General features: G+C 39.5%; 1 protein-coding gene across 1 annotated transcript in view; it reads right to left on the bottom strand.

Moving 5' to 3' along the window:
- Positions 1-3,383, bottom strand: part of RAB3GAP2 (RAB3 GTPase activating non-catalytic protein subunit 2) — a 2,949,955-nt gene extending 2,946,572 nt beyond the window's left edge. Inside the window, exon 1 of the mRNA XM_044061656.1 lies at positions 3,139-3,383. Within this exon, the coding sequence (XP_043917591.1) occupies positions 3,139-3,235 (97 nt within the window). The 5' untranslated portion in view covers positions 3,236-3,383. The remainder of the gene's footprint in view (positions 1-3,138) is intronic.
- Between the last annotated feature and the right edge of the window lie 24,353 nt (positions 3,384-27,736).

A 27,736-nucleotide genomic window follows, 5' to 3' on the forward strand; every position in this document is an offset into this window, starting at 1 on the left:
ATGCTCAGGAAGGTAGTATTAAAAAATTCAAGTGCGTCATCAAGACTGAGGTACTTTAGTGGATGCCAGTTACATTCTTTGAGGGATGAGATGACTGAGTGGGTTAAAGTTTAGTTTTTTTTACGTATTTGATGGTAGATGACAGGTTTAGCTTGGTATAGGTATTTTTTGAGCAGGAATGTTGGGGAGTGATCACTGAGGCTATCTGATAAGCAGCCTGTTATATATGACTGGGGGCTCTTACTGACTAGTATCCAATCCACTGTAGTGTGCTTGCTGGAGTTTTTATTTATCCTGGTTGGTGACTGGACTAGTTGGGTGAAGCCATGAAGGTTTACATGATGGGTTGGATGGTTGCCAGAACAGGATTGCCAGTCAATATTGAAATCACCTAAAATGATAGTTTCTTGGGGGAGATGGTGGGTAGACCAGCTGAGGAGGTTTTCTAATGGAGGGATGTTTTGGCCAGGTGGGAAGTAGCATCCAATTATGTTGATGGTTTTGTTTTGGTTTATTTTGATGTTGGTATATATTATTTCTTCATTGCCTATTTGTGGAGCTGATGATTTTAAGATCTGGATGTTTAGATGCTGTTTAAATATTATAGCTACACCACCTCCTTTCTTGTTTAGCCAGTCTACTCTTAGTATGCCATAACCTGTAGGGAGTATTTGCTCACTGGTAATGTGAGGTTTTAGCCAGGTTTCTGTCAGGATGACTATATCTGGGAGTACAAGTCTAACGGTGACATGGAGTTTGTTGACTTTGTTGGATATACTTCTAATATTTAGGATTAGTAGAAGGAAGTCACTTGGCTTTCTATTGGCTGTAATATGGGAGAAGTTGTGGTTTCTTGTCTGATTAAAAGGATTGGGGTTGGAGATGGTAGGGCCAGGGTTGGGGTGGATGTCTCCACTTAGGACTAGTTTTGATATGCACGAGGTTATTAGTTTTCTCAGTTTTTGAATGTGTTTGTTTATAAGGGAAACTTTATGATTGTGCTCTGTGGTTAATAGGTATGGTGGGAGGGTTACTATGTTAAGTTGTAGGGATGCTTTATATTTGAGTAATATAGTTGGTAGAATATGTGGGGGGTGCATAGGGATGGTTCTTGAGTTGGTGGGAGGGAAGCTGAGTGAGGGTGAGACATGAGTGGTGGTGTGAGAAGTAATACAGTGGTAGTGGTTGAGTGGGGGAATGATGGAGCTTTGGTAGGATGTAAGATATGCAAGGAGAGTGCATGCAGTGAGCATAGATAAGGTATGCTTGCACATGTTAGTTGAGGAAGTGTGATAGTAGTGGGAAGATGGAGGAGGTAGTGTTGGGTTAGCGCTGTGGTTGGCTATTGGAAAGAGGGAGGGGTTTGTGAGTGTAATAAATGTGGGACCACTGGGGGCGGGAGGGAATAGGGGGCTGGAAACAATCAGGTAACAGAGTTAACTGATAAATGAATATATGATAGTGACAAGGGTGGGTGTAGTTTTAAAAATGGTGCCTGCCACATATAATATTTATTAACTTCGGGATTGTCTTAAGGTAATAAGCAGGGAAGGGGGGGAGAACAAGGGTGTGAGCAGGCAGTTATTTGTACTGCTGCTAATGAGCCAAAGCAAAGACAAGTTTGTGTTTAAGAAACAATCACAATTGATCAAGGACTGCTCTGAAACTGTAAGTCATTTCTTAACCATTTCCCAGGTGGAAAAACGGGATAACCTTGTATCAGTAGGCTATTGTGGTCTCAGTTTAAATTAACAAACACACAGTATTGATCAGTTATGGATACTATTTTCTAACAGAAGGGAATAAGAGAGAAAGTGGAAGATAAGTCTGTGTGTGTGGTGGGGGGGGGGGGCTGCTTACAAGCCAAAGCAGAGTGCTCTCCAGGGGAAAATGAATATTGGCTCAAACCGGTAGACACATACTCAAAGTTAACTTTAGCTGTTTGCAGACAGTTCAGGTCCGGACTGCGCTTTTCTTATAAGAATGATAAAGGTGGTACCGCAGTTGAATACTTAAGAGTGGTGTTAGGTCTAGAAAAGAAGATTACAGAGAGGAGTAAGCACTCTGAGATGGTAAAGACATATTATAAAGATTACAAAAAACAAACTGAGCAAATAGCTAATGTATGCAGGAAAACATAAGTATTGAACCAACTACGAGTATATGCAGATACGGAGCCAATTGGAAAAACATCTGTTAGAAGAAACCTCAAGACAGTTATGCAGTCACAAATAAAAATACAGCGAGCAGCACTCTGTTGAGGTTGTCTAATGTGATTCTATCCACCAGTAACAGCACAATTATATAGAAATAATTAGACACCAGTATGAGCTGTCTACACACAACACAATTACATGAATAACATTAGTGAACAAGGTGCAGCTATGCAAACAGACCATACTATTATACTAAAAACAACTTGGTGCAGACAAAATATATATATGCATACACGTTTTATATATATATATATATATATATATATATATATATATATATATATATACACATACACACATACATTCAAGGTAAACACACTACAACATAAAATACATCCAATTAAAAATAAACCATATGCAATTTGTACAAATACGTCTACATGGATAAATAAAAGTGTGAATGCATTTATATATATATATATATATATATATATATATATATATAAATAAAATGTATATATCCACACACATATACACCACTCTATACACAGCTATCCTCCTTAATAATTCTTTCTGCACCCCCCTTTACTTCGTCTACGTACTTGTTAGAACACACATTTAATATTCCAAAGCTGGTCAAAATGCTGTCTCCTCAAAATTCAGCTCTGCATCATGGCTTGCACTTATGTAGGTTATTGCACCCCTGTCTGCTTGAGCAAATGCTTACTGTAAAAAAAAAAAAGCCCTGGTGAGAATTGGTAATGATCAGTACTGTAACTACAACTCACTCCACGTAGTCAGAAAACACTGGGGTTGTAGAAAAATATTTCCCTTTTTCCTTCGTAATACTAATAAACTTAAAACAATAAAAATCATATAATTTTAGCGCTAAAGAACACACATACTCAGCTGTCAAGCACAGTGAGGAAAAACAGGCAGGCAAATTTTAATCTTAGCACTAACCGAAAAATACAGGACTTACCGGTGTCTTTTTTATCTTCCTTCAGATGAAGAAAGAGGAAATCCCGCACTGATTTTATGTCTTGGAAGCGACAAAACTCTAAAAGAGTGCAGGACATGTTTAATGATAAGAATCTACAAATAACCTAAGTTCCTTCTCACAGCTTAAACAAACACTTTTTCCCTCAAGTACTAGAGACTGACAACCCCCCTTATCTGCCCCATTAGGCTGGATGAAAAACTAAGCGGAAGTTGTCAGATTCCCCAGTACGAAGGGACGGATGTTTAGAAGCGACAACGCGCATGTTGTTGATTTTTTTTCTAAGGGTTTTGATGTTTCAGTATACGAGTGGTTGAATTACATTTTTACGGTTTATTTGGATAACGAGAAGCCCTATATTGTTATATTTATTAGGATTCTTTTCATTTGTTTTGTTGGTGTCCTATTATTACTCAACTTTTTGTTTTTATAAAGGGATGGAGTTACACCAAATTCGGGCCGATGTACGGCATCACTGTTTTGAAACAAGAGTGTGATGTGACATATGCACGTGCTATTACCGCAATAGTTTTAACGTAAGCGTACAGTAAAAACAAAACACAAACATTTCAGACCAACCTTAGGATATCTTGTACTTGCTCCTCCGCCATTCCGATCGTAGTACACGCTGACAGCTCAGCAGCCCACCACCACCCATTCTATACCATAATAATTTGTAAACGTTTTTCCTAGGATATATGCTGTCTTTCAGACAGTGGTGAAAAGGCAGCCTAAGACTACTACTCACCCTTCTAATGTTAGTATGTTACTTTTGAGTTCTTATTTCTCACGTACAGTTTAGGCGTTTTTGTATGTAATTTAAATATATATTTTAATTAATTTATTGAGCAGGTAGCTGAACCGCACCACTGGGCTCCCTTTGTAGTCAGTACTGTAAAGTGATACAGCAAAACTACAATCAGAAGGAAATGTACAGGTAAATAAGTAGATATGTGTGTGTGTGTGTGTAAATATATAGATTTATAGGAAGTTACTAGGTAGTGGCCTTAGAGCCTTTACAAGCTTAGACATGTTTATCCCAAGTGATCAACACTAGCTACCCCTGTCCATTAGGGATATAGGTGCTACTCCAGGGATGAATTTGTAGTCTCACATCCAATTATCTAGGTTGTGTTTGAAAAGGGTCAGTGAGGAGCTCTGTTTTATGTGAATAGGAACTCTGTTCCAGTCAGAGAAGCAACAGTCTCTAGGAGACATATTTGTCTCTGCAGCATGTTCTGTAAATGTCACAGGCTAGGCTGAGGTCAATTGAGCAAGTGACTCATGTGCTATTTGACATGCGGATGTGCATCTTTTCCATTAGGGCAAGGTCGGAGATTGCCCTATAGGCCAGGCACAAGTGGCCTCTCAGCAGCTTATAAAATACAGAATATAGTGACAGGGCAGACCTGGTTTTGATCCAGTCAGGTACAGCAGAGTTTATGCAGTCACTAAAGTGTTTGTACAGGGCATTTGCATACACTTCTGCATAGTGATCATTGATGTCTGCGATTGCAGGTGGTATGAAGCTTTTTATACCATCGCTATAGTTAGCTTTGGTAAAGTCTTTTATAATTTTTGTTCCTGTGAGGGTATAATTTCCAGTAGTTACTTCAAATGACACTGATTTGTGGTCTGACCTAACTAGGGAAGGCATCACGCATGGGAATGTACAGTGACCCCCCCCCCCCCCCATTTTGGTGAGTACTAAGTCTGCACTCCCACTAGGGGCTGTAATGTTCTATGATCTGTTCCAGAGCATTTGTGTTAGCAAAGTCCAGGAACCTCTGGGCAAGCATGTTTTTGCTCATGTATGTCCCCCGGTCTATGGAAGGATCTGTGTAAAAACTGAAACACACCACCACAAGCTACTACGTAAAGCAATAAAACAAAGCCCTTGTTGATTAGTATGTGATGTGCTTTCGGCTAAAAGCCTTCCGCAGATCATAAAGAATCAGGTTCCACAGGGCTGAGATAAATGAATAAGACACCAATTGTGTGACTAAATCCAAGCCAACACTTTTTTCAAACCAATGAGTTCATAGCCAATCAGTGGTCTCGAAGGAAACACACCTCCAAGTTCCCAAACAAAGACAACTTCCTTGAAGAAACAGCACATACCAGGCTGAAACAGCTTTGTCAACACTAATCAATGTTACAGTTACTTACTTACTTCAGCTCTTTCTTCCCCAGTAAATACTTAAGGTTTATATACCTACTTTGGGCTTGTATAAATAACATTATTCCTTTTTGAATGAAACTTAACAAAAGATCTTGTGGTTCTAATTCCATTACTGAGACCGTCATTAATTAATTCTCTTGGTTCAAACTGTCTGTTTATTGCTTAAGTCTTAACATTTAAAGTTTTTATTTTATTCTAAAGAGTATAATTTTAGTAGCCTGTAGTGGTGTATTTCAGTTTTTACATAGACCTTTTGCTTAGTTTTTGAAACCACCCTGGGATCACTTCAGGAGCCCTGTTGACAGAGGCCCAGGTTACTAATCTAATGGGGAGGCGAAAGCCATCACTTTGTGGCTAGGCTTATAAATGCCCATGGGCAGATAGCCTAGTACTTACCTATGAACTATGAACCTTTGGCAGTCACAGGAGAGTTTCTCATTCTTGCTTCAGTCTATGGAAGGATAGTTGAAATCACCGTGACTAAGGTGTTGGGCTGCATGGTGAGGGATTCCAGTAAATCAAGGTAGGCAGTGTGCTTATCTGGTTTGTGGTGGGGGATCTGTATCTAGCAATGATTTGGTATTATACTTTCCCAATAATTAATTGGACATGGAGCAGTTCAAGACAGTCACGTTGTATGACTAGTCTGAAGTGTATTTGCTTTTAATGAAGATGGATACATCTCCACCTTTGGTTCCTTCATGCTTATTTTGAGGTCTGAACGTGAGGAAGCCATTGTAGCCTTGCACGGCCAGGGTGTTCTCAGCATCCTTGAACCATGTCTCAGTAACTGCAGAGATGTCAGCATCCTCCAAGGTGAGGAGTGCTTCCAGAGAGTGGGGTTTCATTTTTAAACTCATAGTATTAAGCAGCACGACCCTGAGTTTGCCTCAATTAGATTTTATGTTGGAGAATTTGTTTTGACATTGCCTAAAGAGGCGCTATATATCAAATTACCATCCACTGGATTTTTACATAATGCAGAAAACACACAACATTATTTAAACGACAAAATGGAAATGACATCAGAACAGCACACAATATGTTAAATATGTATGTATTTATGTACAGTAATGTTGCTGGCTTAGTGAACACCCTAGCCCTATTATCGTGATAATGATTGCATAGGAAGAGTAGATTGTAGTGTATTGTAAGATAAGGAATAAATCATGCAAAAGAAAATTATCTTTGAGTTGTACAACTAGTAGCACAAAGGACTGTGCACAAGTATTTACAGACATGTTGTGCTATTTTGCAAGGCTTTTAATGTTAAGACTAATGCATGTAAATTTCTGTAAAGAGAGGTAAGGCTATGGGGGTTAGGTTAAGGTTCCAAAGCACCTACTTTTGTATTGTAGTAGGTAGGATTTCAGCTGTTTAGAGAAGGAAGCAACTGTAGGAAGTAGCCAAATAGTAGGATCATAGTAAGTCACTAGGCTATTGGGCCTGAGGCAGTTACAAGCCTAGCCAAGAATTTAGCCCATGTTCCAACAAGTCAGCACCATATGCCACTGTCCAGCAGGGACACAGGTAGAATCCCAGAGGTGTATTTTCTGTTCCCCATCCAGTTATCCAGGTTGCGCTTAAAAAGGTTTAATGAGGTACTCTGCTTTACATGGAGAGGGAATCTGTTCTACAAAAGGAGAAGTCTCTGGGACACAAATTTGTCCTGCCAACAAGTCCTATTGATGTCACAGACCAGGTTGAGGTCACTCATGCTGGTTACTCGAGTGGAGCTTGACTTGCGGATATGCAGCAGTCCCATCAGGGTGGGGTCTGAGACTGCTTTGTATGCCAGACAGAGGTCACCTCTGAGGAATCAGTAGGAGACTGAGTAGAGGGACATGGCTTTTAGCCTATTTGAGTAGGGTAGATGTTTGAGGCCCTGGATTCTCCGTGTGAGGAACATCTGTGGTCTCTCCAGCTGCTGCATGTACTTTGTGAGGTACATGCTGAAAGGGGCATTGTTCTCAATAATGGGTCTTATAAGGGAAGAATACAGGGTTGTTATGACCAGCTTGCCCCTGGATGAGATACCCTTACTAAGGAGGTGGGCCATGTAGAAAGCTTTCCATACAACAGAGGCAATATGGTCAAATGTCAGTTTGCTTTCAACCTAGGTGCCCAAGTCCCTCACAACTAATTGCGTACTTAGGACCTTATTATCAATGTGATAATTTGTGGGGATGTCATTCTCCCCAAAAAAAATGGCATTCAGTTTGAGGACATGTTTCTGGCACCAGTCATTTGTTTGGGTGAGACCCTCTTGGAGGATGTCCATATCACTAGGGGAATTGCTGACAGCACCCAGCTTGCAGTCATCTGCAAACTTGGTCAGCTATAGCCCACTAGATTTGGCCTGCACCTCTGAGAAGTATATTCCAAACAGCAGAGGCCCCAAGACCGATCCCTGGGGTACATCACTTGTTACGGGTCTACTACTTGAGGTGGCTTCCCCTATTTTGACTAGGCGGGTTCTATCAGTGAGCCAGTTTGCTACCTATCTGGTAACATATGGATTGATGCCTATTTGAGAGAGTTTATCTATTACACCTGAGTGGGGTATAGTATCGAAGGCTTTGGCCAGGTCAAGGTAGGCGGTGTGCACCATCTTCCCCTCGTCTATGGCCTTGGTGACTGTCTCTGAAAAGTCGACCACATTTAACAGGCATGACCTCCCCTTGACAAAACCAAACTGTGTGGGATCAAGTGTTTGGAGGTTGCCAGTGTCATTGTTAATGAGGTCCATGATAATCCGCTCTATAGCCTTGCAGATCAGGCTAGTTAGGCTAATGGGTCTATAATTTCCTGGATCAGTGGATGCTCCACCTTTGTGCAAAGGGATGACAGTGGCTGTCCTCCACCCAGCTGGGAAGAAGCTGGTACTCAGGATTTGGATGAATAGAATGCCTAATGGTGCTGCAAGCTCCTGCCTGAGTAGGATGCAGCCTGGGATGTTATCGGGTCCCAAGGAGGCTGTATTTTGTGCCTTTGAGAGGGCAGTGATGACTTGCTCCCTAGAGATAAGGGGAGGGGGGCAGGTACTGGGGATGTCCTGTTTTACTGATGGGGGGACATTGGAGTGAAGTTTTAACTGAGCCTGTCTGCCAGCAGGTTGGCTATATATACAGTGTTTGTGTATGTTGTGTTCTTGACCACCAGTTCTGAGCAGATTCTGGTCCTTCCCTTGAGATTGCGTACATATGTGAAGAAGGTCTTATGATTGTCTTTAGTAGATGTGGCCAGTTTGGACTCAAAGTTTGCATTGGAAGATTTCACTAGTGCTCTTATTTGCTTGTTCAGGCTAAGGAAAGATTGCTTCGAATTAGACACCTGCTCCTTCTTGGTCCTGGACAGCAATTCTTTCCTTTTATTGTAGAGTTTATTATAGATGTCCACCAGACAGGTTTATTCTTCCTTGACGAGGATTTCATCCTGTCTGGTATTCCTAATTCCATGCAGCTATATAAATGCTCATATAGTACTTTGGTGTAGGTTTGGATATATGTGTCAGTTCCTATGGCGGGGGAGGGGGCTGTGAAGCTGTTTATACCTTCCCTCAGGAGGTTGTAATCAGCTTTGGAGAACTTTTTTTGTTTAACCCTAGCAAGTGGTGACAGGGAAGATGGTGACTTTGAAAGTGACTGCTTTGTGGTTGGATCTTATCAGGGATGATGACACTGTAGGGATGCTGCAGTGGTTACTCATGTTGGTTAATACCAAGTCCAAGATATTGTCACCTCTTATGGTGGTGTCAACCAACTAGTCCAAGGCATTTGCATTGACAAAATCAAGGAATCTCTGGGCATTTGTGTTTTGCCTACGAGTATTTCTTCCAATCTATGGTTGGATAGTTAAAGTCGCCCAGGATCAGGGTAAAGGGTGGAATCTTGATAGATTCAAAGAGGTCCAGATAGGTGGAGTGGGCATCTTGAGTCAAAGTTGGAGGCTTATAGCTAACTATCATTTGAATAGGGATCTTGTCAATTGTTAACTGCATCTGGAATGTTTCATGTGCATCATACTGTTTGACCAGCCTAGAGATGTGTATGTCTTTTATATATATTGCAACTCCGCCTCCATTTGTTTTGCTGCCCATGGTTTGGGGTCTGAATGAATGATAGGATGAATAGTCTGGTATGGCTGGGGTTCTTTCTGCAGCTTTGAACCAGGTTTCTATCACTGCACAAATGTCAGCTTCTTCCAGGGTTAAGAATATTTGCAATGAGTGCAGCTTCATATTTAGACACCTAGTATTTAGCAGCATGACCTTTAATTTATGTTTTGATGACATTTTTATGTTAGTAGTTTTGAATTCATAGCATTGCCTAAAAAAGGCACTATGGGGGAGGCAAGAGCCTTTGCCAGGAGCCTGAAGCCGAAAGGATACAGATGCAGGCCATCTCTGGCAAAGCATTTTGGTTTGTCAATCATGTCATCCTTGGCTGTCAGGTACTGGATCACAGTGGAGTGACACCAGAAACTAAGCCAGTTGTTAAAGTCGATCATTTTCTGTTTGTATTGAGGCATCATTCTGGGTGATGGTATAATCAGTGGCGGCTGGTGACTTCAAATCACAGGGGGGCTGCAGGAGACGCTGAATGGGCGGGGTCAAAGGGAAGGGGTGTGGTCAACCATAAAGGGGAGGAGCTATGCACAAAACCACAAAAAAACTAACTTTAATTAAATACGCTGCCCTGGGTGGCAAACCATCATTATGAAAGTCCAATCAAGACAAAAATAAGTGTAGAAGAATAAAAATATTTCAATGCATTGGCTGCATGACAGCTTACTTAATATCTAGATGGAAACAAAAGGTTGTGAGGCATGAAAAAATAAATTACTTTTTAAATACATTACTGGAATGCCAGTCAAAATCAAGTATAAGAAAAACCAGAAGCACTCAACTCAAACTACTTCTCCTTGCACTGCAGTTCTAATTATAATATATTCAGCTTTATTAAAGTACCAAGCAACATGCTGAAAGTAGAAATCTATGTGATGCCCCACTTGTAAAAATGTTTCTTATCCAAAAAGACCTGCTGCCTGACAACGTTTCATGGGGAAAACATGATAAAAGTAAAAATGAAAAGCAAACAAGAAACAAGCTCAAGATACATTGCTTAAAGGATTACTGTACAGGTTATGGACCACACATGATTGGCATTCTGTTTAGTTTACGGGTAAAGCCTGTAGAGATGACTGGAAGTCTCCAACAAGTGTAATGAGCTTTTAAAATAATGGAATCCTGTCCTTTAATACCCAAGGCTTATACATTATCTAGTCAAGTATTCTCTGCATGGCAACAACAGAAAGGCTTTCAATGTTGGCAATTCTTTAACAGTATGCTTATTAAAGCTTACTTGCATCTTACGATGTCAGACAAGCTTACCTTATGGTCATTAAAGCATTGCTACTTAAACACAGAGCAACAGGCACTTTGAGTAATAAGCATAAATCAACAGTACAAAAATATGACAGAAACCAGACCATTCTGCAAAATCAAGGACAGATGAAAAGCCACTGTAGTACTTATGCAGTGTGTCCTCCCCATCCAAGGTAGATACAACTACTCCTTGCCTTGCTTGGACACATCCAGAGTCACTACATGGGGAGTGGGGTGCAACAAGCATGTCACAATTTGAAATCTCTCTGGCTGACTGTGATGGCCCTGACACATTTGTCATACCTCTCAACTTCAAGAGCAAGAAATCTGGACAAAGCCATACACAGAAGTGGGACAAAGGCACAACAAGAAGGACAATTTTTAAATATTGCTCTAATAAACTTAGAAAGATAATAGAATAGGTCTTGCATTAGTATGAATTTTCTGAAGGGTATAAAATCTGAAACTCAAATGTCTGTCATTTTCTAACTTCAGTCTTTAGTGATTTGTCACTAATTTGCCAAAAAACACAATTTTATGAAAAATGGACCAAAAATGTGATGCAAAAATATAAAATAGACACACAATACAGCTTCTACCTGTCAAAGAAGGGACACTTTAATATTAGTACTGCTACCTTGAGCAGCTGACAAAATAAAAAATAAAAGAATCTACATGCATTTCAAGTAATCTATAACTTTGATTATTACAGTTATTTCTTAATTGTAAACCCTCCATGTTTTCTTCCAAAATTGCTATTTTGCGGAGGGATTATTAGGGGGAAGAGCAACATTTTGAGCCAAAAATTGGGGACAGTTGAGAGGTTGGCTATGCCTAATTCTATAAAGCAATTTATTTGCATGTACCTCTCAACCTGTTAATGCAGTAAATCTGAACAAGGCCAAATATATTGGGGGCACATATAAACAGTACTAAAAATTGCTCTTGTATAAACTGAGACAGTTGATAGAACGGCTCTTACTTTAACATGCATTTTTATGAAGGTTATGAAGTCTGAAACTTATTATTTAGTGACTTCTGGCAAATCATTTAGGAATTAAAACTACAAATTTTATGAACAACAAACCAAAAATAAGAAGCAAAAATCTATTCATTCTTTGAAAATCTGGACAGTTGGGAGGTATAGTTCAGCTGGGCCTGTCTGAGTTTGCTGCCCTTCCCCCCCTGACAAAATAATGGTTGAACTGGAGCCTCTGCAGCCATTCCAATTAACCATTACTTGGCTATTTCACTCCATTTACCATAAACACTAATGTGCATACTGCTTTACTTCAATGATTGGACTTCATTTGAAAGTTTTATTTTGTATTTTACAGCACAAACATTAAGTAATCTGTTAAACAAAGCAATGCAGTCTCACAATGAAAACTTAGCATTAAAACTTCTCTGCCCTTGAAACTCACATTCATTGAAACAGCATTGAAACCCACATTCAAAGAAAATACATTTTGCCAGTGGCAGATAAAGATTAATTTTGGGCTGTTTTGAATCATAGGCCCCTTGCATATGAAACATACATGTGCTCTTTGATACACCTTCCTCATTGTACTAAAATTATATTCCTTGTACAATACAGTACACTTGTTAGAGGGTGTTTTAAATTTGTTTTGAACATTTTTCCAGTAAGCAATGAAACAAAACATATGCACCCATAATGGCAAAACTGCCCAGTTGAGAACATTTATCATAAAAAGTCTACTCAGACTTCCACAGTCCACCATTATTAGTAAATATACACAATTCTACAGTCCACCATTATTAGTAAATATGCACAATTCCACAGTCCACCATTATTAGTAAATATGCACAATTCTACAGTCCACCATTATCAGTAAATATGCACAATTCTACAGTGCACCTTTATCAGTAAATATGCACAATTCTACAGTCCATATTCAGTGAATTCAGTTCTTGCCATAGCTGTCAACCTTAGCACAAAACCTGGACGAAGCCAATAATGGGGAATACAGTCCCAAAAATAGGGACAAATTTAAAATATTCATCTTATAAACTTAGAAAATTGCTAGAAAAAGGTTGTGCTACTATGTATTCTGAAGAACATGAAGTTTGAAATTCAAATGCCGGTCAATTCTACTGCGGACAGAACAAAAACAATTTTTAGCAGAGACGCAGGGATTAATACTGCAGACACGTCTTTGTAAAATGGCAGGGCATCAGAGCAAATCCACACAAACACAGGCAGGAGATGCAGACTCCAAACAGAAGCCACCCCAACCAAGAATCAAACCAGAAAACCTATAGCTGTGAGGCAACAATACTACCACCGCACCATCAAATCTGCAAGGAATTAAACATTCAGAAACCTGAAGTCTGAAATTCAAATGCCTGTCAAATTTACTGCGGACAGAACAAAAACAATTTTCAGCAGAGACGCAGGGATTAAAACTGCAGACACATCTTTGTAAAATGGCAGGGCACCAGAGCAAATCCACACAAACACAGGCAGGAGATGCAGACTCCACACAGAAGCCACCCCAACCAAGAATCAAACCAGAAAACCTATAGCTGTGAGGCAACAATACTACCACTGCACCATCAAATCTGCAAGGAATCAAACATTCAGAAACCTGAAGTCTGAAATTCAAATGCCTGTCAATTTTACTGCGGACAGAACAAAAACAATTTTCAGCAGAGATGCAGGGATTAATACTGCAGACACGTCTTTGCAAAATGGCAGGGCACCAGAGCAAATCCACACAAATACAGGGAGGAGATGCAGACAGAAGCCACCCCAACCAAGAATCAAACCAGAAAACCTATAGTTGTGAGGTAACAATACTATCACTGCACCATCAATTATACAAGGAATTAAACATTCAGAAACCTGAAGTCTGAAATTCAAATGCCTGTCAATTTTACTGCGGACAGAACAAAACAATTTTCAGCAGAGACGAGGGATTAAAACTGCAGACACATCTTTGTAAAATGGCAGGGCACCAGAGCAAATCCACACAAACACAGGCAGGAGATGTAGACTCCAAACAGAAGCCACCCCAACCAAGAATCAAACCAGAAAACCTATAGCTGTGAGGCAACAATACTACCACCGCACCATCAAATCTGCAAGGAATTAAACATTCAGAAACCTGAAGTCTGAAATTCAAATGCCTGTCAAATTTACTGCGGACAGAACAAAAACAATTTTCAGCAGAGACGAGGGATTAAAACTGCAGACACATCTTTGTAAAATGGCAGGGCACCAGAGCAAATCCACACAAACACAGGCAGGAGATGCAGACTCCACACAGAAGCCACCCCAACCAAGAATCAAACCAGAAAACCTATAGCTGTGAGGCAACAATACTACCACTGCACCATCAAATCTGCAAGGAATTAAACATTCAGAAACCTGAAGTCTGAAATTCAAATGCCTGTCAAATTTACTGCGGACAGAACAAAACAATTTTCAGCAGAGACGAGGGATTAAAACTGCAGACACATCTTTGTAAAATGGCAGGGCACCAGAGCAAATCCACACAAACACAGGCAGGAGATGCAGACTCCACAAAGAAGCCACCCCAACCAAGAATCAAACCAGAAAACCTATAGCTGTGAGGCAACAATACTACCACTGCACCATCAAATCTGCAAGGAATTAAACATTCAGAAACCTGAAGTCTGAAATTCAAATGCCTGTCAAATTTACTGCGGACAGAACAAAAACAATTTTCAGCAGAGACGAGGGATTAAAACTGCAGACACATCTTTGTAAAATGGCAGGGCACCAGAGCAAATCCACACAAACACAGGCAGGAGATGCAGACTCCACACAGAAGCCACCCCAACCAAGAATCAAACCAGAAAACCTATAGCTGTGAGGCAACAATACTACCACTGCACCATCAAATACGAGGGAATTAAACATTCAGAAACCCTTAAGTCTGAAATTCAAATGCCTATCAATTTTATTTAACATTTTTTAATCAGGACAGTCTGACTTGGAACAAATAAACAAATTTTCAGCGGAGGCCCAGGAAGAAATAATGCAGACATGTCTTTGTAACATGGGAGGGCACAAAAGCAAACCCACACAAACACAGGGAGAAGATACAGACCCCACAAAGAAGGAACCCCAGCCAAGAATCAAACCCAAGAACCTGCAGCTGTGAGGCAACAATGCTACTACTACACCATCAAATATCAAGCATTGCAACATTTACAAACCACAGATATTATGAGGAACAGATCAGATCAAATATGAGGTAAAAATCTGAAATTTTTTTACAAATGGTGGTGGGTAGGGAACTCAAGTCTTTAACACCTGCATACAGGGTACAGGGTTCAAGCCTGAGGCATTCCCTACCACACCACCATAAGCACCTGGGGCATTTTCACACACACACACACACACAAGTAAAGCAAGCACCATACACAAACTCCAGTAAAGCAAGCACCATACACAAACTCCAGTAAAGCAAGCACCATACACAAACTCCAGTAAAGCAAGCACCATACACAAACTCCAGTAAAGCAAGCACCATACACAAACTCCAGTAAAGCAAGCACCATACACAAACTCCAGTAAAGCAAGCACCATACACAAACTCCAGTAAAGCAAGCACCATACACAAACTCCAGTAAAGCACAAGCACCATACACAAACTCCAGTAAAGCACAAGCACCATACACAAATAAAAAGAAAAATAAACATTGTAAATTGAAAGGCACCTTACCTGAATACATCCAGAGTTAACGTCCGTACATACATCCTTCCCGACGCCGACGAGATCCCTAAGGCACTGTCCCGAGTCCCTGCTGCTCCTCTTGCAGTCCGGACGCGTCCCATAATCCTGGCGGGTCTGTGCACTGTAAAAGTGCACAGACGCTCCTTGTGTCCCCCTATGGGGACGGCTGGGCTGCCTTGAGCATGCGCATAGACCGATAAGCCGGGACTCGGTCTATGCGCATGCGCGAAGTCCGCGAATTTTAAAAAAATATTTTTTTTTATTTTTCATTTCTTTTTCTTTCTTTTTTTCTTCTTTTTTTCTTTTTGAGGGGGCTGCAGTCCGGCAGCCCTATGCCACGAGCCGCCCCTGGGTATAATGCTGCTTAAGGCTAGGAACATACCTGCCTGGGTCACATATTCAGCAAGCTCGATCATGTCTCTTTTCATATATTCCAGGGGGGTACATCTCAATCATTCCCTCCAACATGGACTACGACAGAGTCATAACAGTACCTGTTGAGAGACTTGAGTACATTGATGATATGGCAGTTTCTGGCACCCGGCAAACAACTACCGGTGACTTTCTCCTTATCCAGCCTGGTGAGGGGTACATCTGTGTGTCTCACAATGGAGTCTCCTGTGACTAATATGTTGGGTTTACGTTTAGACCTTAGTGGCTGTGAGACACAGGTGTGTGGACTATGTGTGGTATGTGATGTGGTGGGCAGTGGAGTTTGCGTGGGTTTATGCCTTGGAGGTCTCTTTTGTTTGGGTATGTTTTTGTTGAGGACCTCTGCATATGTGGGGGTATGTTGTGTAGGTGTGGGTGGTGTTTGAGGTGTGGTGTTCATGTTGCCAACCTTCTCAGTGCCAGATATACTAGTTTGTTGGGCAGAGAGCAATGACACTAGGTGCTTGATGTAATTGCATCTCTCACAAATCGTGTTCCTAGGTGGTAGTAGTAGAGGGTTGTCCATGTACATGAGGCAGTTGCTACACTGTCTCAGGATGCCCATGTCAACCAGACTGGCAGGAGAAAATGTAGGAAATTGTCCATCCATATTTGTCAGAAACTAAGGGTGACAGGCCAGAAAGAGCTAAGAGGGTAAAGGGAAGGAAGGTCTAAGAGTAATACTACTAGGGGATAACACAAGTGCTTCTAAGGGGAAAATGTGTAGCTGGAATACATTAAAAAGGGTTAAAAACCATGCAGCTGAAGCGCCAGATGCAGCAGACCTGTATCTAGACTATACTACTCAATTTTAAGGTTAAGAACACAGTAAAAAAACTCACAATGAAACACAGATTAACCACTTAAAGTCAAAAGAACAGAACTCACAGTATGAAAAAATACAGTTAAACAGTAACGAAATGCAGTAAAATGCAGTTAAACAGCAATGAATTGCAGTAGATAGCAATGAAATATAGTTAATCAGTAGATTGCTTTAAAACAGTAGCTCACAATCACAACAGTAAAAGACAGCGCAAATAAAGCAGCAATTAAGTAGAATACTGTCATCAATTTAATAAGGCTACCAACAAGCAGTAATAAATATGGCAAACTAAATACAGTTGAACTCCTAAGCACAAGCAGCAAAATGAAGTAGAAACAGGTATATATATATATATATATATATATAGGTTCATAGGTTCATACTAGGCTATCTGCCCAAGGGCATTTATAAGCCTAGCCCATAGTTATGTGGCTTTCGCCACCCCTTTAGTTTGAATAAAAACTATGCCTATCATTTTTCTGTGCCTCTGTCAAGCAGTGACACTGAAGTAATCCCTGGGGTATATCTGCGATCTCCCATCCATTGGTCAAGATTCCTCTTGAACAAGGCCAGCGAGGTGCTCTGCCTCACATGTACCGGGATTTTGTTCCACAGCATAGGGAGTCTCTGGGTGATGAATCTGTCCCTCCAGCATGTTCTATTTATAACCGTGTCAAGGTTTAAGTCTCCCACCCTTGTGGTTCTGAGGGATCTAGATTTTTTGAGGTGAAGCATATTCATCAAATCTGGGTTTGACATGGCCTTATATGTCAGGCACAGGTCACCTCTGAGCAAGCGGTATGAGACTGAATAAAGCTGGAGTTCTTTCAGTCGGGCAGCATAAGACATATTTTTGAGACCCTTTATCCTTTTGGTGAGGAACTTTTGGGGCCTTTCAAGCTGCATCAGGTGTCTGGTCAGACACATTCGAACGGGCATTGTACTCAATCATAGGTCTAATGAGTGATGAGTACAGGGGACGATGACCTCCCTTGATCTAGATGTGAATCCCTTCATGATCAGGTGGGCGATATAGAAGGTTTTCCTAACTACTTTAGCAACATGAGTGTCAAACGAAAGACTACTGTCAACTTGGGTCCCCAGATCCCTGATGACTCTTTCTGTGCTCAGTGGATTGTCACCTATACGGTAGCTAGGGGTAACCTTGTTTTTCCCGAAGGGTATGACTATGCATTTTTTGGCATTTAACTTCAGGCCATGGCTCTGGCACCAGTTATCCGTTTCTGTGAGGCCCTTCTGGAGGATATCTGTGTCAGATGTGTTTTCGACTATGGCCCAGTTTGCAGTCATCTGCAAACTTTGTCAGCCATAACCCTCCTGTGTTTGCTTGTACTTCAGAAAAGTAGATGCCGAACAAGAGTGGACCCAGGACTGAGCCCTGTGGGACACCACTTGTGACAGGCTTTGAGTCTGACATGGCTCCAGCAACTCTGACCCTGTGGGTTCTGTCGCTTAGCCAGTTTGCAACCCATCTTGTGATGTATGGGTTTACATTCAAGCTGATGAGTTTTTCGATGATACCTGAGTGGGGTATTGTGTCGAAGGCCTTTGCCAGGTCGAGGTAGGCTGTATGGACTGCCTTTCCTCATCAATGGCCTTGGTGACTGTCTCGAAAAAGTCAACCAAGTTTAAGAGGCAGGATCTGCCTTTGACAAAGCCAAACTGGGTTGGATCCAAAGTCTGCAAGTTCCCTATGTCTTTATTTATGAGTTCCATTATGATCCTCTCCATGGCTTTGCAGATAAGGCTTGTCAAGCTAATGGGGCAGTAATTTCCAGGGTCTGTGGAGGCACCGCCCTTATGAAGTGGGACCACAGTCGCCGGCGCCATTCCTTGGGTGCGTATCCTGAGGTGAGGCTAAGATTAAACAGCTGTCCTAACTGTGGGTTTAATTCCTCGTTGAGTTCATGAAGCACACAGCCGGGGACACCATCCGGTCCCATGGATGCTGTGTTTTTTGCCTTAGTGAGGGCAGTTCTCACCTGGGCATTGGAGATGTTTGGGGGCTACAATCCTCTGGAATAGATATCTCTCCTTTTGGGGAGGGGAGAAGTTTGCACTGAACCTGTCAGCCAGTATGTTAGCAATGTGTGTAGGTTCAGTAATTTTCACATCATTTTGAACTAATTCTGAGCATATCTGGGAGTTTCCTCCTAGGTTTCTAACATAGCTAAAGAAGGCCTTATGATTGTCTTTAGAGTCCTTGGCGATTTTTCTCTCAAAATTTGCCTTTGATGATTTTATGAGAGCTCTTAGTTTTTTACTTATAATGATCAAAGGTGTCTTACCTTTCAAGGATTTTGCTCTATCTTGTAGTAGCTTCCTCCTTTTGTTGTAGAGCTTGTTTATGGCTGGGGTCCACCAGACTGGACGCTTGCCTTTGGTACAGAGAGTCTTAGTTTTGTTTGGGATTGCCTGATCCATGCAGTCCTGTAGGTGCTGGTAGAAGGCATTTGTAAGTGATTCAGCGGTTTGAGTAATGTTTACCACTGGCTCAGGGGCCTTAAAGGAGACCACACTAGTTTTAGAAGTGTGAAATCGGCTTTTGAGAAGTTTTTCACTGTGGTCTTTTTGTTTCAGGTGGGGGGATGAGGACCTCCAGCGAGATTAGTTTATGATCTGATCTCACCAGTGAGGGGTATACTTCCGGTGTTGAACATTTTGATCCCATGTTCGTGATGATGAGATCAAGTATGTTTTCACCTCTTGTGGGGATAGTGACTAGTTGTTCCATGGCATTTGAGTTTATGAACTCCAGGAATCTTTGGGTTAGAGTGTTCGGGCTTGAGTAGTGTTCCCAGTCTATATTAGGGTAGTTGAAGTCATCTAGTATGATGGTGTTTGGAGATACATTTATCCCCTCTAATGTTTTCAGGAAGGCCATGTGAGGTTCCTGAGTTTGAGAGGGTGGCCTGTAACATGCTACAAATTGCAGAGCAGTCTTGCCTATGGTTAATTGCACCTGGATGGTCTCCGATGCATATATATATATATATATATATATATATATATATATATATATATATATATATTGATGCATATATATATATATATATATATATATATATATATATATATATATTTTTTTTTTTTTTTTTTTTTTTTTTTAGTAGAAAGTGAGGAGACAGAAGATAGTAAGATAATTCATGGCTGAGAAGCTAAAGGGGTGGGCCTTTACAAAGTTCTCCCTATGAACGATAGAATAAGCTGATATAATATGACTGGGGGGGAGTGTCCAGTATCAACTTTATACTACAGGTGGGCAACTCAAAGCCACCAAGCTTTAAGACCACAACACCAGCTGAGCGGGTGGGTGGGGTCTAAAAAACAGTTGCACAGATTAAACAGATATGCAGTTAAACAGAAGTGCAGAAAACAGTTGAAAATAGCACTTATCTTTTTCCAATATCACAGCGGAGCAATGGCAGAAGGCCTATCTCACTGCAGTTTTGAACAGCTTTGAGCAAACAAGTGCAGACTGGTTTAAAACACTGGCTATTCAAGACAGAGAAACAGAAACCAGCCAAATTATCCAATCAAAATAACAGAGCATTGCAGGAATGCTTCTAGTTAGATTAAACCTGAAACAATTCTCCCTCCCACAAAGAAACAGCTCAGCCTCTCTAGACAAAAGATTTCACAACAAGCTTCAAAGGCAGAGTGCTCCATGTGGGATTAGCTGCAGTAAGAAAAGGCCCTGTCAGAACAAGTCAGAGAATTTAGAGGGGTGATGAGGGTTAATGTGGAAGAAGAGGTTGATCTGAGATATATGGAAAATTTAACAGTGAGCAGGCAATGTAGAGTAGCTTTTAGGTGATGATGCCAATATGGGTGACAGTGAGTAAGATGAATCTTAAGTTCACATTGCATATTACTTCATCCCAATCTACAGGCTGTATTTCCCTTTATTTCTGTTTGTAAGGGGGAGGCTGTTAACTCTTTCTCACCTTTAGAACTAGCTACATAGGAGTTTAGGTGGGATGTCACCACCTTTATAAATAGAATTACAGCAGATAGACTCTAGTGAAATGGTTGATAAGTGGATATGTATCCTGATCCACAAGTACTTCATTCTAAAGTCATTCCACTGTATTGAGGCTGCTGTTCTGAATATAATTTAGTTATGGGGGATGGAGGGAATTGAAAATTATACCCTCACTTTATAGCTATCTCCATGTTTCTTGGAACTTAAATAGCATAATCCCTCTGTTGACCCCCTTGATCAAATAGTTCTATTAGTTTCTCCCTACCAGAAGGTTACAACTTCCATGGGTTACTCAAGTTGTGCCTTATAATCTTTTGAGATTGTTACGAGTACTGGACTGTGTGGTAGTATAGACACACACACAGATATACATAGGTAGGTACTAGGCTATCAGCCCCAGGGTTTATATAAGCCTAACCATAAAGATTCCCTGGCTTTAGCCACCCAGAAATGTATTTACTTGTACCCCTGTCGAGCAGAGCCACAGAAGTGATATATACATGCAACAGATGCTTCGCACTGTAAGCATATTCCCACTCAGCAATATCAGATTACTATATTTTCCACAATAAAATTTTAAGGGGGTGGGGGCTGGTGCACCCTTACCCCCATTACTGCATGATTTTTATATATAAAAGAGTAAACCAAACATTGTAAAACAATTAATGTCAATTAATTAAATGTTGGCGCTGTCACAAGGATCATAGCCAGAATTTTTGGAATTATACACCAAATCCCAGAATGTAGTCTAGAAGTGTATCTTCTCCCTCCAAGCATTGCATCTGTCTTTAGATGTAAGTTTCAGGCCTAGTGCATGCCAAAGATGAATCTATCTTACATAAGGAATTTACTTTTCACTAGAAATCAAGGTCTTCAGGAGTCAAGAAATGTAACTGTGACTGAAATGAAACACAGAGTGCAAAACTGTCATTTTGATGAGTGACTTGCATGATTCGCTGTTATGCCATAGAGTTATATGTGGAATCAAACCTGATCAAGTCAGGGCCAAGCTATTAATACAATCTGACATAAGTGTCTAGACAGTGAGTGAGATTTCAGTTTGATTGCACAACTGAAGAACTGAATTATATGAAATCAACTTCATAAGTGAAAATGAGAGCAAAATAAAGCTCAGAACTAATGAAACAAAACTAAAAATAAAATCACTGGCAACTGGCTGGTATCTCAGTGGAGCCTAGTAGTAAATGAGTAGTTCTATACCATGTGCAGAGTAAGCAGTGCAGCAACAGGCATAGGAAAAAACATTGCAGAGCCATTACTTCAGTTTGTAGGTTGTTTGGTGATCATATTCATTTCACACAAAACTGTAAAAACTAGAATAAAGTGCTGAATTGCGAACTGCATGTATTAGAGGAAAAATAATGGAATAAAGTAGAAATTTTGTTGACACTATTCATTTGCACTCTAGGAATGTAATACAGACTCTAGGCAGCACAGAAAAATGAATTCTAGTCAGAAAACATTGTGAACAGCAGAAAGGTTATTACATTTGAATATGATGCTGTTGCAGAGTGTATTGTATTGTTGCAAACTGCATTTAAATCACCAAGTCATCTTAATAAAATGTGCACGCCTCTATGCACTTTTGACATGTTCTGTGCAGAAACTGCTTACAAGTCAGAGTTGGCATGACTGTGAGTAAAAGTGCGGAAAATATAAATTGGTTTTCTAAATACCATATTTGGAAAAACATTTAAAGCAACCAAATGTACTGGATTGTAATACTTGAGAAACACTTGTTATGAGTAAAATGATTCATATGGTGTATTTAAAGAATGATTTACACATCAGTGCTGGCAGCATCCGGAATATATCCATAAGTCAGAGGTATAAATCTGATAGTATTGAAGAGGATACAAGTCAAAGTATGTGAAACAGCTGCCAGAGTAGCTCAAACATTTATGTGATACCCTGCCAAAATGCACACATTTGTGAATGACAGCAAGTTAATTCACACTTTTGTACACAGTTACAAGAAGATCATTACTTTGACAGAGTTTAATAATACTAGAAGCAATGTTAGAGGGTATGTTTCTCCCCAGAAAATAGTTGTTAATGAACCTATAAAGAGGACTGATATGGTTTGTAGATATAACACTGATACTGTTATGACTGTTTTACTGAGGGATTATTGACACAGTGCTTAAGGTCCTCATTGTGGACTTCAGGTTACTGTTTGTGCTACTCAAAGCACTGTGTTCCATATGTTATTGATGATATCTTGCTTAGTTATTCTGATTTGTTTACTTGTCTTGGCTTCCTACCTGGGAAGTATCACATTACAATTCCACTTTCAGCAATACCACTTATACAAGCATCAAAAAGAGTACCAGATTTTGTCAAAAAGTAGAATTGATCAAGAATTGAAATGCACAGAATCTGTCAGAGGTATTGCTGAACTGAACTGACTAAATCAGCAATAACATGGTAATAGCAATGAAGCACGATGAGTCTGAATATGTATATATTCTCAAAGCTTAAGTAAATGGGTCAAAGGGAAACATTGCCTGCTTCAAGACAATCAATGAGATTTTTGTATTCATGCCTAATGCTAAGTTCTCCAGTGTGCTTGGTGATACTCAAAAGTTTTTACAATTAGACTAGATGAGGCTAGATTGAATCTTTGCAAACACAACATCCCAATGGCTAGATTTAGGTTTCTAAGACTGGCTCGTTGGATCTTGCCAGTTCTAGAGGTGTCTCAAAGAGGAGTAGCTGAAATAAACCAAGGGATAGAAGATGTGACCAATATAACTGATGACTTCCTAGTTTTGGAAGCTTAAGGAGCATAACTTATTAGGGTGTTAGGCAGATTTAATCAAAGAAGGTAGAAAGTGAATAACTACAAATGCCAGATATGTATATCTGCTCTGAGGTATATTGGAACTGTTTGACTTTTGAATGTCTCAAGCTTGGTTCTTATAAGATAAAGCAATTGTAAATATGCAGAGATCCAGTGATGTGCCATCTGTTATATGATTGCTTGGCATGATGTACTGTCTTTCCAAGTTCATTCCGAACTTGTCAAATCTGACAGAGCCATGTAAGAAGATACTAGAGCATGATTCTGTTTGTTTGTGATCAGAGGAGCAGCAGAGAACTTTGAGATGCCAAAAGAAGTTAGTCAGTGAGGTATCTGGTAGTTAGACCAGAGGATTAAGGATATGAGCTATTAACAAGCTGATTCCTGTATGGTGAATTTAAATTACACTGCGACAACCATCAGTGTAGTTATAAAATGCACCATGCATGAGGACTGCTCAAGTTATTCAAATGGTTAGTTAGTTTGGAAGAAAATAAAAGTTTCCGTTATTCAAAAAGAACAACTACTATAGCAGTTACTTCAGTCAGTAAGGAAATTTTACAGTAATGAGGCGAGTGGTGGATATTTATAATGTATTTTTGGTTGTAACTTTTAAGCAGGAATGCAGTTTTGGATGCTTTCAGAGATTGTAAATTTTGTAAATTGAAATATGGATTGTTTTTCCAGCTATGTTGAAGATTTAGCCTTCTAAGGGTGTCTTAATGTTTACAGACTTTGAAGAATAAAGAACTGAGTTAAAGGATTTGCCTGTGCAATCATTTCAAGATGTAATGGAGACTGATTATAAACTGAATGTAAATATGAGTGACTCTTCCAGCTGAGTAGAGATGGAGAAGGAGAAATGGAAGGATCAATAGGAGTTAGATGGAAATGTAAGACTGCTTTAAGGCAAGCCACCTGGACAAAGATAGTTCAGGCAATTTAATTAGCTGACTGATTATGCATTTATGATCAGAGGAATAGTTTAACATCGTTTTAGAGTGAGTAGACCAGAAGGAAGGTGTATCTCTAATTATGTTAAATTGTCGCGTTCTAAAAGTTTGGAATTGTGCTGTTCACTAGAATCAATGAAACTGATTTTCGAACCCCTTTAAAAACAGAGTATATTGCTTTGGGGGAGGGGCTAAAGCTCTTATATATTGATGACAAATACTGTGATAGGCTATTTATTATTAGAGAGGCTCAACATACTTGATGGGTACTCAAAGTTACAAGTTGTGAAGGATAATTGTGAACTAATTTAAATTTGGCATTTGAAGTTACTATAGCAACAAATGGTACAGAATGTAAAGTCCTATTTGAGTTTCTTTTGTATTATTTATTTAAATTGCAGTTGTTGCTTTAATAAACAATTCTCAAATTCAGTATGTTAGTATTGGGATTATGACTTGTAAACACAAAGCAAAGTGGCTCCAAATCATGAAGAATTTGCATATTATCGTAATAGCTATTCAAAAACTATTATTTTGTGATTATTACAATTTTGTGCTTGGTGATTCATTGCTATAACTGTTGCATTTATTATTTCAGTGCTTTCTGTATATACACTGTATGAAGTCTGTTTACTATGACATTCAACAACTGTGCAACACATGGGGATTCAACTATTGAGGTATTAGTTACTAAAAAGGCACCATTACAAAGAAGAGCAAAACTGTATTACAGTATTAGGGTCATTTTATCAGATCACAGAGGGGTTATATATTATATTCAAAATTCTTGTGTTATAATTGTTATACTTGTGTGCTCAATCTTGTGTTCTTGTATTTTTTTAATTTATTATTTCAAAGTCTGTTACATAAACTCTATATGAAACCTGTTTACTGTGACATTTAACAAGTGCTTAACTAGTGGAGGTTTTAATAATGTGACATTGACAAGGCTACAGCCATCATTATGAAGCAAGAAATATTTAATTATTTACTATATGGTAAATAGGGCGGTGAGATGATATGAAGATTCTTTTCAGCCATGACCTCAAAGTATGACTAAAAAACAAAAACAGCACTCAGGAATGAAGGTACCAGGCTGCAGTCTCCAAAAAAAATATATTTTTAATAAATTCAATTAAGTGCTTTCGTCAGAACAAACCTGACTTCATCAGAATCTAGTTACAACATACAAAAGCAGGCTTTTTAACCCCCCATTTAATCACATGACATTAACCCAATTAAACATCACTCATTTTTAAAGAAAAACAAAATAACCATTTTAAAACTTTAAAACATATTGTATTTTATACTTTCTAGGATAGAAGTCTCAAAGTACTAGCTATAGAAATACATTAATTTAGCCCCGGGAGCACATTAGCCTGCAGTTTGAGTTGCCATAATGTCTCCCTCTCTTCAATTAAATCCTCCCAAGGTCCACCTCTAGAATTCCTTACCACAGTGTCTAACCCACAAAAGGCAAACCTATGCTCAGGGTATTTTTCTATGTGCTTGTACAAAGAGCTGTTTGTGTCCATCTTCTTAATACTTGCTATATGCTCATATATTCTTTCTTTAAGTATTCGCTGGGTCTTCCCCACATAAAAACATTTACACTGTTGGCACTTAGCCAAATAGCTCACACCCCTGGTGTTGCAATTACAATGAAAGGAAGCAAAAATATTAATTCCATTAACCTGAACCTTAACACCCTTCAGAATGTACTTGCATTGTCCACAACAATTACATTTGAATGTACCCCTCTTCCTACTAGTAGAAACCTGACGGTCTCCCTTCCCCTCAAGCAAATTCTTAAGGGATCTACCTCTCCTATACACAATATCTGATCTAATAACCCAACCAGTCCCTTCAAAGCAAGAAAAAAACTCCCAATATTTTCTCAATATGCCAGTAACAACCTCATGTTCCCGAGTAAATGTAGTAATAAAGGAACAGGCATATTTATTAGTTCCTAGTGTAACCTGCTCCTTAACCACTTGAGTTTGGGCAGTACATAAAAGTGGAAATAAATCACCACCCTCTCTCATGTGTAACACCTCCTGATGTACCTCACAAATTAGGGACATAGGATATCCCCATAGCCATTAACATAACCTTCAATTTATTAAATTCCTCCACCAACAAACAGTCATCAGATATCATATGGTCCAACCTGATATATTACCCCTTAACAATACCCCTCTTATGCTGGTCAGGATGGTTGCTGTCATAATGCAAGAAGCTGTTAGAATAGGTAAGTTTTCTATAAATATTACTAATCAACCTATGCTTACAATAATCCTTACTTAAACAAACATCCAAATAGTTGGTAGCATATATATTATAATGATAGGTAAACTCCAAAAAATCCATAGTGTTGTTCAAATAATCAATGGGCTTCATTTTCATTACAATCTATGCTATAAAGATGTCATCCAAAACTCACAAGTATAATTTCCAAGGAACAGGTACAAATTTTTCAAGCAGCTATTTCTTCTCCCATTGTAAAAGTACCACATTGGCAAATAACAGGACACAAGAGGCCCCATTGTCACACCCTAAGTTTGATGAAAGTACTTCCCATCAATGTATATGAAATTGTTCGTTAACACAATTTTCATAAGGATGGATAAAACATTGACTCCATTATTTCTAAACAACCCTGTTTCATACAAAAATTCAATAAAGCATTCTTGTCCCACATCGTGGAGAATAACATTAAACAGGATGACAATGTCAATTGTTACAAAACTTAGCTTGCCAGAAAAATCTACTCCACCCACTTTGAGGAGAAAATACCAAGAATCTCAACACAAATGCTCATATTGCTCCAAAACACCCTTTACCTTAAGGTCAATGTACTTTGCAAAGGAATGGGTTTTACACGTACCCGAGTTAACAATCGGCATCATAGGTAGATCAGTAGTTGATATGTGAACCTTTGGGATACGAAAAATTGAGGTAATACAGGGAAACTTAGTGTACAAATAGGTGTATAAAGCAACATCAATTTGCCCTTGGTCTAACATATCTTTTAACCAGAAAGCAATTCTTCTGTAAGCTATATTGATAAAATTAAGGGAGATCTCATAAAATTCCTGACTATTAAGAAACTCAAACATTTTGTGAAAATAGTCAGTTCTATTCATAATAACGACCCCCACCTTTGTCTGGTTTCATTACATGAATATTCCTATCCTTAAAAAGTTTTTGTAACAACAACAACCTTTCACTATCATTTAAATTACTA

This window comes from Protopterus annectens, chromosome 1.part0 (assembly GCF_019279795.1).
Source record: "Protopterus annectens isolate FY-2018-M chromosome 1.part0, PAN1.0, whole genome shotgun sequence".
NCBI lineage: Eukaryota > Metazoa > Chordata > Ceratodontiformes > Protopteridae > Protopterus > Protopterus annectens.